This window comes from Bombina bombina, chromosome 2 (genome assembly GCF_027579735.1).
Source record: "Bombina bombina isolate aBomBom1 chromosome 2, aBomBom1.pri, whole genome shotgun sequence".
Taxonomy (NCBI): domain Eukaryota; kingdom Metazoa; phylum Chordata; class Amphibia; order Anura; family Bombinatoridae; genus Bombina; species Bombina bombina.
Window position 1 is genome coordinate 14,159,395 of NC_069500.1, and position 13,419 is coordinate 14,172,813.

Genomic DNA, 13,419 nt, shown 5'->3' on the forward strand with positions numbered 1-13,419 from the left:
TCTTCATTGGTGTGAATCCAAGGGTTACTCATGGAGTAAGGTCAGGATTCCTAGGATATTATCTTTTCTCCAAGAAGGATTGGAGAAGGGTTTGTCAGCTAGTTCCTTAAAGGGACAGATTTCTGCTCTGTCTATTCTTTTGCACAAACGTCTGGCTGAGGTTCCAGACGTTCAGGCGTTTTGTCAGGCTTTAGTTAGAATCAAGCCTGTGTTTAAACCTGTTGCTCCACCATGGAGTTTAAATTTAGTTCTTAAAGTTCTTCAAGGGGTTCCGTTTGAACCTTTGCATTCCCTAGATATTAAGCTTTTATCTTGGAAAATTCTGTTTTTAGTAGCTATCTCCTCGGCTCGAAGAGTTTCGGAGTTATCTGCTTTACAATGTGATTCCCCTTATCTGATTTTCCATGCAGATAAGGTAGTGTTACGTACCAAACCTGGGTTTCTTCCTAAGGTGGTATCTAATAAGAATATCAATCAGGAGATTGTTGTTCCTTCACTATGTCCTAATCCTTCTTCAAAGAAGGAACGTCTATTACACAATCTTGATGTGGTTCGTGCTTTAAAGTTTTATTTACAAGCTACGAAGGATTTTCGTCAAACATCTGCTTTGTTTGTTGTCTACTCTGGACAGAGGAGAGGCCAAAAGGCTTCGGCAACTTCTCTTTCTTTTTGGCTAAGAAGTATAATATGCTTAGCTTATGAGACTGCTGGCCAGCAGCCTCCTGAAAGAATTACAGCTCATTCTACTAGAGCAGTAGCTTCCACATGGGCTTTTAAACATGAGGCCTCTGTTTAACAGATTTGTAAGGCGGCGACTTGGTCTTCGCTTCATACCTTTTCTAAATTCTATACATTTTATACTTTTGCTTCTTCGGAGGCTATTTTTGGGAGAAAGGTCTTACAGGCAGTGGTGCCTTCCGTTTAAGTTCCTGCCTTGTCCCTCCCTTCATCTGTGTCCTAAAGCTTTGGTATTGGTATCCCATAAGTAATGGATGAACCCGTGGACTAGATACACCTTTACAAGAGAAAACAAAATTTATGCTTACCTGATAAATTTATTTCTCTTGTGGTGTATCCAGTCCACGGCCCACCCTGTCATTTTAAGGCAGGTGTTTTTATTTTATTTTTAAACTACAGTCACCACTGCACCCTATAGTTTCTCCTTTTTGTCTTGCTTGTCTTCGGTCGAATGACTGGGGGTGGTAGTTAGGGGAGGAGCTATATAGACAGCTCTGCTGTGGGTGTCCTCTTGCAGCTTCCTGTTGGGAAGGAGAATATCCCACAAGTAATGGATGAACCCGTGGACTGGATACACCACAAGAGAAATACATTTATCAGGTAAGCATAAATTTTGTTATTATAACATGACTGCATGGTGTGTACCTACCCCTGACTAATGTATTGAGCTCTGAAGCTTTGTATGTTCTCCTCTACTGGACTTACATTGTCTCCTGTGCTTCTGTCTACATAAAACTATATATTATAACATGACTGCATGGTGTGTACCTACCCCTGACAAACGTACTGAGCTCTGAAGCTTTATATGTTCTCCTGTCCTGGACTTACATTGTCTTTTGTACTTCTGTCTACATAAAACTATATATTATAACATAACTGCATGGTGTGTGCCTACCCCTGACTAACGTACTGAGCACTGAAGCTTTATATGTTCTCCTGTCCTGCACTTACATTGTCTCCTGTGCTTCTGTCTCTATAAAACTATATATTATAACATGACTGCATTGTGTGTACCTACCCCTGACTAACGTACTGAGCTCTTAAGCTTTATATGTTCTCCTGTCCTGGACTTACATTGTCTCCTGTGCTTCTGTCTCTATAAAACTATATATTATAACATGACTACATGGTGTGTGCCTACCCCTGACAAACGTACTGAGCTCTGTAGCTTTATATGTTCTCCTGTCCTGGACTTACATTGTCTCCTGTGCTTCTGTCTACATAAAACAATATATTATTACATGACTGCATGGTGTGAACCTACCCCTGACTAACGTTCTGAGCTCTGAAGCTTTATATGTTCTCCGGTCCTGGACTTACATTGTCTCCTGTGCTTCTGTCTACATAAAACTATATATTATAACATGACTGCATGGTGTGTGCCTACCCCTGACAAACGTACTGAGCTCTGTAGCTTTATATGTTCTCCTGTCCTGGACTTACATGGTCTCCTGTGCTTCTGTAACATAAAACTATATATTATAACATGACTGCATGGTGTGTACCTACCCCTGACAAACGTACTGAGCTCTGAAGCTTTATATGTTCTCCTGTCCTGGACTTACATTGTCTCCTATGCTTCTGTCTACATAAAACTATATATTATAACATGACTGCATGGTGTGTACCTACCCCTGACTAACGTACTGAGCTCTGAAGCTTTATATGTTCTCCTGTCCTGGACTTACATTGTCTCCTGTGCTTCTGTCTACATAAAACTATATATTACGACATGACTGCATGGTGTGTGCCTACCCCTGACTAACGTACTGAGCTCTGTAGCTTTATATGTTCTCCTGTCCTGGACTTACATTTTCTCCTGTGTTTCTGTCTACATAAAACTATATATTATAACATGACTGCATGGTGTGTACCTACCCCTGACTAACGTACTGAGCTCTGTAGCTTTATATGTATTTGTTACAGAAGCATTAGTTATTTTGTTGTGAAGAGCTTATTTCCCAGCAGCAATGCCTGAACCAGCAAGCCAGCGCCTAAGAAGGGCTCCAAGAAAACCGTAACAAGTATCATTTCATAAAGAGTTAACTCTTTTTTTTCAGCTTTTAGAAACTATTGTCTAATCACCTCTGGAGCCAGACTGGTAATTGATAAGATGAACTTGTAAACTTGTTATCTTAAGTACTGTAATCCTATTGTGGCCTGTCAAAGGACAGTGCTCTCTATCTAAATGTGTGATGGGGGATTTTGTGCTTCCCCCCCTCTCCCCCTGGGAGTGCCCTGTGTGCATGTAACCTTAATAAAAAGCAGGCTGGGCATCCCAGTCCTGAGTTCTTGTTTGACCCTCAATCGCAGCGTTGACTCGTTTTTGTGGGCAGAAGGGTATCCTAGCGGTACTGCAGCTAAGGGAGATTATTCTATATTTGCGAGACTCATATAGAATACTATGGAAAGCAGCTTCTCCCCTCTTTAGCAATAGGGATCCAGGCTACTAAGCGGTCCATCTCTCAGCGAGACTAAGGGTAACCGTAACATTTGGCGGCAGCGGCGGGATTTTCCTGGATTTCCTAGGAGAGGTACAGAACGGATGGAGAGCGCTTACGAAAAATTGAAGCGTACAACCCAAAAGGATTTACTTGAAAGCAGAGGGGGGTACGCCAGCAACCGGCCGAGGAGAGAGCTGATCGCAGAATTGACCGAACTGGATCAGAGCTTCACAATGGCGGAAACACCGACCACGATTAGTGACGAAAAAACCAGGATTGTTCGGGAAAGGCTCTCATTATACGGGCCGAACCCCTCCATGGAATTGGTACAGCAGTTGATGGCAGAGGCGGACGAGGATATACGAGAGACTCGAGCCCACGAACTCAACCTAGCGAATGCACACCGCAATGCTGAAGCCCCGCAGGTAATCATCCCTGTCGAAAATGCTGGGAGGCCCAAGATACCCTATGCGGCATTTCGACCCTTCCTAGAGAGCGAGACAGGGATTGATGAATATTTGGCGGACTTCGAAAGGCAATGTGCCCTGCACCAGATTCCCAACAGAGAGTGGCCCACGATATTGTCTGGGAAACTATCCGGGCGAGCCCTGGAAGCCTTTCGTACTCTGGGTGCTGAGGAAGTGACACAGTATGAGCTAGTTAAGGAGACACTGTTGCGACGGTACGCTGTAACTCCGGACACGTATCGCCGACAGTTTCGGGGCACGGAAAAGAAGCCTAACGATACCCATATGGAATGGGCGCACCGAATGCGGAGAGCGGCAAATCACTGGCTGAGCGGAAGTAAAGCGGTGACTGGGGAGGAAATTTTACAATTGTTTCTCTTAGAACATTTTTATAATGGCATGGAACAGCAAGGGAAGGAATGGCTGCGAGACAGGCGGCCTTCTACCTTAGAAGAAGCAGCCAAATTGGCCGATGAACATTATGACTCCCGTCTTCACGAACCCATGAACTACCGAGCTCCAGCACGGGTCGAACCCAGAGAGGTTTACCGTGCACCCCCTCGTACTGAATTCCGAGCCCCGGTGCCCACAAGGCCCGTCCGACACTCAGGACCACCCAATAACAGCTCTGAGCGTCCCAGACCGACTTGCCACCGATGCAAGCAACCAGGGCATTTCATGGCTAGCTGCCCCCTTAATACGCACCAGACACCCAGGAATTACAATTACCCCTCTGGGTCCTATCGTCCGGCCCGGGCCCTCTGTGTTAACCAAGAGGCCCCTATGGAGGGATATGTGGGGCCGCTTCACGAGGCAGACCCTGTATATGCTGCCTCAGATAACCGCCAGCACCATCGGCAGAGGGTATGGCTCGAGGGGCGATCTACCGAGGGATTGCGAGACACAGGGGCTACTATCACGCTGGTACAGAGTCATTTGGTGCCAGAGCACAAGCGATCCGGACAGACTGTGGCCGTTAGAGTGGCGGGGGGGGATGTGTACAAAATTCCAACAGCTAAAGTGCATCTTGATTGGGGAGCGGGAAAGGGGGCTGTGAACGTGGGCCTAATGGATAATTTACCTGCCGAAGTACTACTGGGCAACGATTTGGGCCCCATGACTTCTGCCTATGCTCCAGTATGCAACAACGAGGCGGACCCAGTGACTACACGGGCCCAAGCCCGGACGGAGCGAGAGCTCTCACCAGTGCGGGAGACACAGGTAAGACCTACCCCGACCTTGCCTGACAGGTTAGGCCCCATACCCTGGGACACCCCAGATGCTTTCGAGGCAGAGTCTAAGACTGACCCGACCTTACAAAAGTACCGGGAACGAGCAGAGACCGGAGGGGGCGGGGCAGATAACGAAACATTCTTATGGGAAAAAGGGAAACTATACCGCTGGACAGAGAAAAGGGGACAGCGTAGGCGACAGCTGGTAGTGCCCCACAAATACCGTCAAGAAATCCTCAAAATAGGCCACGACATCCCCTTAGCAGGCCACCTAGCCGTTACCCGTACCCTACACCGCATTACTCACACGTTCTTTTGGCCAGGGGTGCACGCTGACGTTAGAACTTACTGTAACACCTGCGATGTGTGTCAACGAGTAGGAAGGCGAGGCGATCACCCTAAAGCCCAGCTAGTAAATATGCCCATTGTAGAGGAACCCTTCAGCCGGGTTGCTATTGACCTAGTGGGACCACTGGCTACCCCTAGTCCCTCCGGTAAGCGATACATTCTTACCGTAGTGGACTACGCTACCAGGTACCCAGAGGCTGTCGCCCTATCCAACATACAAGCGGATACGGTAGCGAATGCACTAGTACAGGTGTTCTCCCGGGTAGGATTTCCAAAAGAAATCCTATCCGACCGAGGCACCCAATTTACGGCTGAATTGACCCAACAACTCTGGCAGGTTTGCAAAATTAAGTCCCTCCTGAGCTCCCCATACCACCCCCAGACGAACGGGCTGTGTGAGAGGTTCAATGGGACCCTCAAGCAAATGCTCAAGACGTTCACTCAGGAATACCGAGACTGGGAACGCTTCCTGCCGCACCTCCTATTTGCTTATCGGGAGGTGCCCCAGGAAACGACAGGGTTCTCTCCCTTCGAGTTGCTCTATGGAAGAAAGGTACGGGGACCCCTAAACCTGATCCGGGAGCACTGGGAGGGAGAGATGGAGGCTGACGGTGTCCCCATTGTGCCATACGTGCTGGAACTCAGGGACCGAATGGAGCAATTAGCCAAATCCGTGCGGGCTAATCTCCAGTTGGCCCAGAGAAGACAGAAAGTATGGTACGATCGGGGGGCCCGAAAGAGAATCTTCACCATAGGACAAAAGGTGTTAGTACTTAAGCCGGTGAAGACAGACAAATTGCAGGCGTCCTGGCAGGGTCCCTACCAGATCGTAGAGAAAAGGGGAGACACCACTTATGTGATAGCTAGCTGCCACGACAACAATCTTAGAAAGACATTCCATGTAAACATGCTCAAGGAATATTTTGAGCGGCCAGAGAACGTGACGGCCGTATGTTGTTCCCCTCAGGAAGACCCCGACAGTTTACCCATTCCAGACCTATTAGAAAAGAGCATCCCCACAGGTATAGTGGCGCAGGTTCAGATAGGGGACCGACTTAGCCCCACTGAAAGGGAGCAGCTCAACCAACTCCTCCAGTCTAAACACCTCACCTTCTCCCCGAAGCCAGGGTACACTACTTTAACCACCCACCAGGTAGATACTCCGGGACAAGCTCCCTTGCGCCAGGCTCCGTACCGAATCCCCGAAGCAGTTAGGACAGGAATGAAGAAGGAGATCGATGAGATGCTCCAGCTCAGGGTAATTGAGCCCTCCGATAGTCCCTGGGCCTCCCCAGTTGTCTTGGTGCCCAAGAAAGATGGGACCACCCGGTTCTGCGTAGACTATCGGAGGCTCAATGAAAATACCGTGACGGACGCTTACCCTATGCCCAGGGTAGACGAGCTACTCGATCGTATAGCCAGGGGAAATTACCTGACCACTATTGACCTCTGCAAAGGTTACTGGCAGATTCCCCTGGCCCCGGAGGCTATCCCCAAGTCGGCATTCGTCACCCCATTCGGCTTATATCAGTTTAGGGTAATGCCGTTTGGGATGAAGAATGCCCCAGCTACATTCCAGCGCTTGGTGGATAGGCTCCTGGATGGCTTCCAGAGTTTTGCTTGCGCCTACCTGGACGACATAGCGATCCACAGTGAGTCCTGGGAGGACCACTTAGCTCATGTGGGAATGGTTCTGGATCAGATCCGGGCTGCTGGCCTGACTCTGAAGCCAGAAAAATGCCACTTTGGGATGGCCGAGGTACAGTACCTGGGTCACCGGGTGGGGTGTGGAAAGCAGCGACCAGAGCCGGCCAAAATAGAAGCTGTCGCCAATTGGCCCACCCCCATCACTAAGACTCAGGTCCTAGCCTTCCTGGGCACGGCAGGGTACTATAGACGGTTCGTACCAGACTACAGCACACTTGCCAAACCCCTGACTGACTTGACCAAGAAGAACTTACCTCGACAGGTCCTGTGGTCTCCCCACTGTGAAACGGCTTTCCAGGCTCTCAAAAATGCTCTAATTAACGCTCCTGTCTTGGCGGCCCCAGCCCTTAACAAACGTTTTATCGTCCATACAGATGCTTCCATGTTCGGGCTGGGAGCCGTCCTCAGCCAAGTAGGCGAAGATGGAGGGGAGCATCCAGTTGCCTACATCAGCCGGAAGCTCCTGCCCCGCGAAGTCAGCTATGCAGCGGTCGAAAAGGAGTGTTTGGCTTTGGTGTGGGCATTAAAGAAATTGACTCCCTATTTATATGGTCAGGAGTTCACTCTGGTCACCGACCATAACCCGTTGGTGTGGCTGAACCGGGTCTCTGGAGATAACGGCAGGCTATTACGTTGGAGCTTATCGTTGCAACCCTTCAATTTCACCATTACTTACAGACCTGGGAAACAGAATGGCAACGCCGACGGGTTGTCCAGACAAACCGACCTCAGCCCCGCATAATCAGCGGTCTGGACAGCCTTAGTCTGCCCCGAAAAGGGGTCAGACCGTGTCTGCCAGAGTGTTCCACAGAAAGGGAGCACTGTTACAGAAGCATTAGTTATTTTGTTGTGAAGAGCTTATTTCCCAGCAGCAATGCCTGAACCAGCAAGCCAGCGCCTAAGAAGGGCTCAAAGAAAACCGTAACAAGTATCATTTCATAAAGAGTTAACTCTTTTTTTTCAGCTTTTAGAAACTATTGTCTAATCACCTCTGGAGCCAGACTGGTAATTGATAAGATGAACTTGTAAACTTGTTATCTTAAGTACTGTAATCCTATTGTGGCCTGTCAAAGGACAGTGCTCTCTATCTAAATGTGTGATGGGGGATTTTGTGCTTCCCCCCCTCTCCCCCTGGGAGTGCCCTGTGTGCATGTAACCTTAATAAAAAGCAGGCTGGGCATCCCAGTCCTGAGTTCTTGTTTGACCCTCAATCGCAGCGTTGACTCGTTTTTGTGGGCAGAAGGGTATCCTAGCGGTACTGCAGCTAAGGGAGATTATTCTATATTTGCGAGACTCATATAGAATACTATGGAAAGCAGCTTCTCCCCTCTTTAGCAATAGGGATCCAGGCTACTAAGCGGTCCATCTCTCAGCGAGACTAAGGGTAACCGTAACATTATTCCTGTCCTGGACTTACATTGTCTCCTGTGTTTCTGTCTACATAAAACTATATATTATAACATGACTGCATGGTGTGTGCCTACCCCTGACTAACGTACTGAGCTCTGAAGCTTTATATGTTCTCCTGTCCTGGACTTACATTGTCTCCTGTGCTTCTGTCTACATAAAACTATATATTATAACATGACTGCATGGTGTGTACCTACCCCTGACTAGCGTACTGAGCTGTGAAGCTTTATATGTTCTCCTGTCCTGGACTTACATTGTCTCCTGTGCTTCTGTCTCTATAAAACTATATATTATAACATGACTGCATGGTGTGTACCTACCCCTGACAAACGTACTGAGCACTGAAGCTTTATATGTTCTCCTGTCCTGGACTTACATTGTCTGCTGCTCTTCTGTCTACATAAAACTATATATTATAACATGACTGCATGGTGTGTACCTACCCCTGACTAACGTACTGAGCTCTGAACCTTTATATGTTCTCCTGTCCTGGACATACATTGTCTGCTGTGCTTCTGTCTACATAAAACTATATATATTATGATATGATTGCATGGTGTTTGACTGCCCCTGAAAACCAAAATAACCTCTGAAGCTTTTATGTTCTCCTGTCCTGGACTTACTATGGGGCCGGATTATAAATGTGCGGGCGGACATGATCTGAGTTAACGGATCATGTCCGCTGCACATCGATAAATGCAGACAGCATACGCTGTCAGCATTTATCATTGCACAAGCATTTCACTAGGGGTGTCAATCAATCCTATCGCATGCGATGGGAAAGATTGCTGTTCGCCGAGTCAGAGGTGATGGACAATTTCATTGAGCAGTGTTCTTAAAACCGCTGCTTCTTAACTCCTGTTTCCGGCAAGCCTGACTATTTAACATAACTGCATGGTGTGTGCATACTCCTAAGCTCTGAAGCTTTGTATAAGATCCTGCCCTGGACTTACCTTGTCTCCTGAGCTTCTGTCTCCATAAAACTATATATTATTAAAAAACTGTTTGGTGTTTACCTACCCCTGGCAAACGTAATGAGCTCTGAAGCTTACTATGTTCTCTTTTCCTTGACTTACCTTGTCTCCTGTTCTTCTTTCTCCATAGAACTATATATTATGACATGACTGCATTGTGTGTTCATACCCCTGACAAACTTACTGAGCTCTGAAGCTTTATATGTTGTCCTGTATTGGACTTACATTGTCTCCTGAGCTTCTTTCTCCATAAAACTATATATTATAACATGACTGCATGGTGTGTACCTACCCCTGACTAAGGTACTGAGCTCTGAAGCTTTATATGTTCTCCTGTCCTGGACTTACATTGTCTCCTGTGCTTCTGTCTAAATAAAACTATATATTATAACATGACTGCAAGGTGTGTACCTACCCCTGACTAACGTACTGAACTCTGAAGCTTTATATGTTCTCCTGTCCTGGACTTACATTGTCTCCTGTGCTTCTGTCTACATAAAACTATATATTATAACATGACTGCATGGTGTGTGCCTTCCCCTGACAAACGTACTGAGTACTGGAGCTTTATAAGTTCTCCTGTCCTGGACTTAAATTGTCTCCTGTGCTTCTGTCTACATAAAACTATATATTATAACATGACTGCATGGTGTGTGCCTTCCCCTGACAAACGTACTGAGTACTGGAGCTTTATAAGTTCTCCGGTCCTGGACTTACATTGTCTCCTGTGCTTCTGTCTCTATAAAACTATATATTATAACATGACTGCATGGTGTGTACCTACCCCTGACTAACGAACTGAGCTCTGAAGCTTTATATGTTCTCCTGCCCTGGACTTACATTGTCTCCTGTGCTTCTGTCTCTATAAAACTATATATTATAACATGACTGCATGGTGTGTGCCTTCCCCTGACAAACGTACTGAGTGCCGGAGCTTTATAAGTTCTCCGGTCCTGGACTTACCTTGTCTCCTGTGCTTCTTTCTCCATAAAACAAAGACTGTAGCAGAAATCATTAGCAGCAACAAAATAACAACACAAGGGATGATGATATTCAAGTGACCTGTGGAACTGAAAGAGACATACTGTAAGCACATGGAATGAAGACTGGGTGAGACACGCACACTTGATAAACCTTAGGCTATCAGACTATCAGAGAGACACATACACATATTCGTAGCATGGGGGGAACTACCCTTGGTGCAGGAGGTGCAGTAGTACCAGGGCCCAGGTGCTGGTGGCTTTTAGCAGCCAGTCTATACATAGGTGTGTGCATAATGTGTAGAATCCTAATGCAGGGTAACTTTTATAGGTCCATCTTATCTATCTGTCTGTCTATCCGTATGTACATCTGTCTGTCTATTTTCCTATGTATCTACGTATCTACTGTATATGTATCTATCTATCCTCTATCTTTATACTGTATAGTGATCTATCTATCTATCCACCTGTTTTCTCTGTCCCTCTCTCTCTCTCTATCTATCATCCATCCATCTTTCTATCCATCCATCTAGGTATCCATGATTCAATGTATGTACGTATGTATCTACAGTATCTGTCCTCAAAATCATGATACAGAGCAGCATGTTTATTATTGCTATTCCTTACTTGGAGTTATGCTTTGGGGGAACCAAGGCTCTCTGTTGAGTCTGCTACTGACTGGTGGTGACATGTACATAGCATTTACACTAAAATAAAGAGAAATACAAAGACACGCATACTCATACACTTAAAAACATACATTCACTGACTAACACCTTTATATCTGAAATTATGCAAACTTTCAAATGGTTTACATACACTGACTATGGGAGATCCAAGATATATACTGATGAACAGCTTGGTACCTGACACCAGGCCAGATTATAAATTGCACGCAAAATAACTTGATCAAATGAAAAATGTATAGCAGCTGGGTTATCTGAAAGTAAAACATTAGCACACAAGCAAAAGAGCGAGGAGTGCTAACACCAGGACTGTGGATACTGCATCCCTGCTAACTTCATCTCCTACTGCTAACCCGATAACGCCTTAGACCAACTAACGCCTTATCATGTTAGCACCCAAATGAAATCTTAGTTAGAAATACTTTGAATTCCTATGTTTTTCACATAGAAGATTTTCTTTTTATATGAAAAATAATATATATATATTTATGTTGCATGTAAACTGAGATATCGTGCAATTCTAGGATTACCCGGGTAAAACTGAAATTACCCAGCAGCTGTGAGTAAAGCCTTATGACGTAAGATTATACATCGGGTTTTATCTGGGTAATCCTAGGGTAATCCTAGGATTATCCAAATGCTTCTAGATAAAGATAATCACAGCACTATTTTCGTCCTTTGAAGACATTAATTAGTACTTGCAATTCACTGCATCAAAAATATATACCATGCACTGTAATTCCCCACCTTCACTATCTTTTTTGCCTCTGCCAGGGGGCGGAGGCATTTTGTTTCTATGTGAAGAAAATAGGAATTTTAAATATTTCCTTTAAAAACACATCAAAACACATGAACCCCTTAAGGACTAGACCATTTTTCAATTGAAGTATTCATGATAGATTGGAGGGGGAGAGGCAGTGTTTTGGAAGGCCATATAGAGGTATATACAGTAGTCGATGTGTGACAAAATTAGGGCATTGATTAGTATTTTTGTAGTCTCTTGAGTAAGGAAAGGTCAAATTCTGAAATATTACATAGGTGTGCACTGCAGAATTTGGTAAGAGCTTGAATATGTGCTGTGAAGGTTAGTTCAGAGTCAAGTGTGACATCAAGACAGCATACCTGGGGTGAGGTACTAAGCATAGAGTCTCAAGCTCTAAGATAAATGTCATGTGTAGGAAATCTCAGAGATGGAGAAATAAGAAGCAGCTTAGTTTTGGACAGATTGAGTTGCAGGTGGTGTGAAGACATCCAAGAGAAAATTGCTGAGAGACAGTGGGTTATCTGGTTGAGTAAAGAGGGAGAGATGTCAGGAGAGTAAAATTAGATTTGGGTATCATCAGCATATAAGTGGTACTAGTACCCAAATGAGGATATAAGTTTTCCAGGAGAGGACATATAGATAGAAAAACACAAGGGGCCCAGGACAGGGCCTTACGGTACTCCTACTCAGAGAGACTAAGGATCAGAGGATATGTTGTTAAAGGAAACTTTAAAAGAGTGTTTTAAGCTATAGGAAGTAACCAGGAAAGGGCTTTGTCTAAGTTGCCAAAAGAATGTAGGACTTGTAAGAGGAGATGATAGTCAACTGTGTCAAAAGCAGCAGATAGATCCAGATGAATTAGAAAGGAGTAGTGATCCTTTGCTTTAGCCCCTTTGCTTTAGCTGATATACGATTATTTGTTAGTTTGGTAAGAGCAGTCTCTGCTGAGTGTTTAGGGTAGAAATAGATTGAAGGGGATCAAGTAAGGTGTTAGTTGAGAGATTATAGACCAGTTGTTGGAGACAAAGGGAAGTAAGTAAACCAGCCGATAATTAGAAGGGATGGAGGGGTAGAGTTAGTGCTTTTTAGGGTTGATGTGATTGATTGATTGATTGATTGATTGATTGATTGATTGATTGATTGATGCATGCTTAAATGTGCCAGTGGTGAAAGACTATATATGTGTTTATATATGTGTATGCCCCAAGATGATTGACTTTATATCTAAATATTATCAACAGCATTGACTTGCAGGAGAGGTAGGCTAGATTTTATTATGGAACCCCTGCATGCCACTGCTATTTTACTGACTGATTAACCCTTATGCAACATACTGGATTTACATAATACTAAGACATCTTTCTATTGCCTGAACCAATCCTTCAACTAGGACTTGGGAAATAAAACATTTGAGTAAATATTCTCTATGAGCAGAACACAATCAGCCCTAGGGGGTTTGCTTTTTGAGATTGAAACATTGAAAAGTAAGGAGACAAAGTTTAAATTGCAACCCCAATTTATAAAAAAGTTGAGACAGTATGGAAAATGCAAACAAAAAAGAGTAATTTGAAAATTCAATTCACCCTGTACTATATTAAAAACACATTATTAACACATTATTAACACATTATTTGATGTTTTACTTTGTGAATTTAATGTGTTATTTAGAA

The 13,419-nt window shown here is 44.8% G+C and overlaps 1 protein-coding gene across 1 annotated transcript in view; it reads right to left on the bottom strand.

Annotated features, from left to right (window-relative positions):
• Positions 1–13,419, bottom strand: part of LOC128646842 (uncharacterized protein DDB_G0290685-like) — a 327,554-nt gene that overhangs the window by 72,072 nt on the left and 242,063 nt on the right. Inside the window, exon 7 of the mRNA XM_053699642.1 lies at positions 10,284–10,390. Coding sequence (XP_053555617.1) covers positions 10,284–10,390 — 107 coding nt within the window. The remainder of the gene's footprint in view (positions 1–10,283; positions 10,391–13,419) is intronic.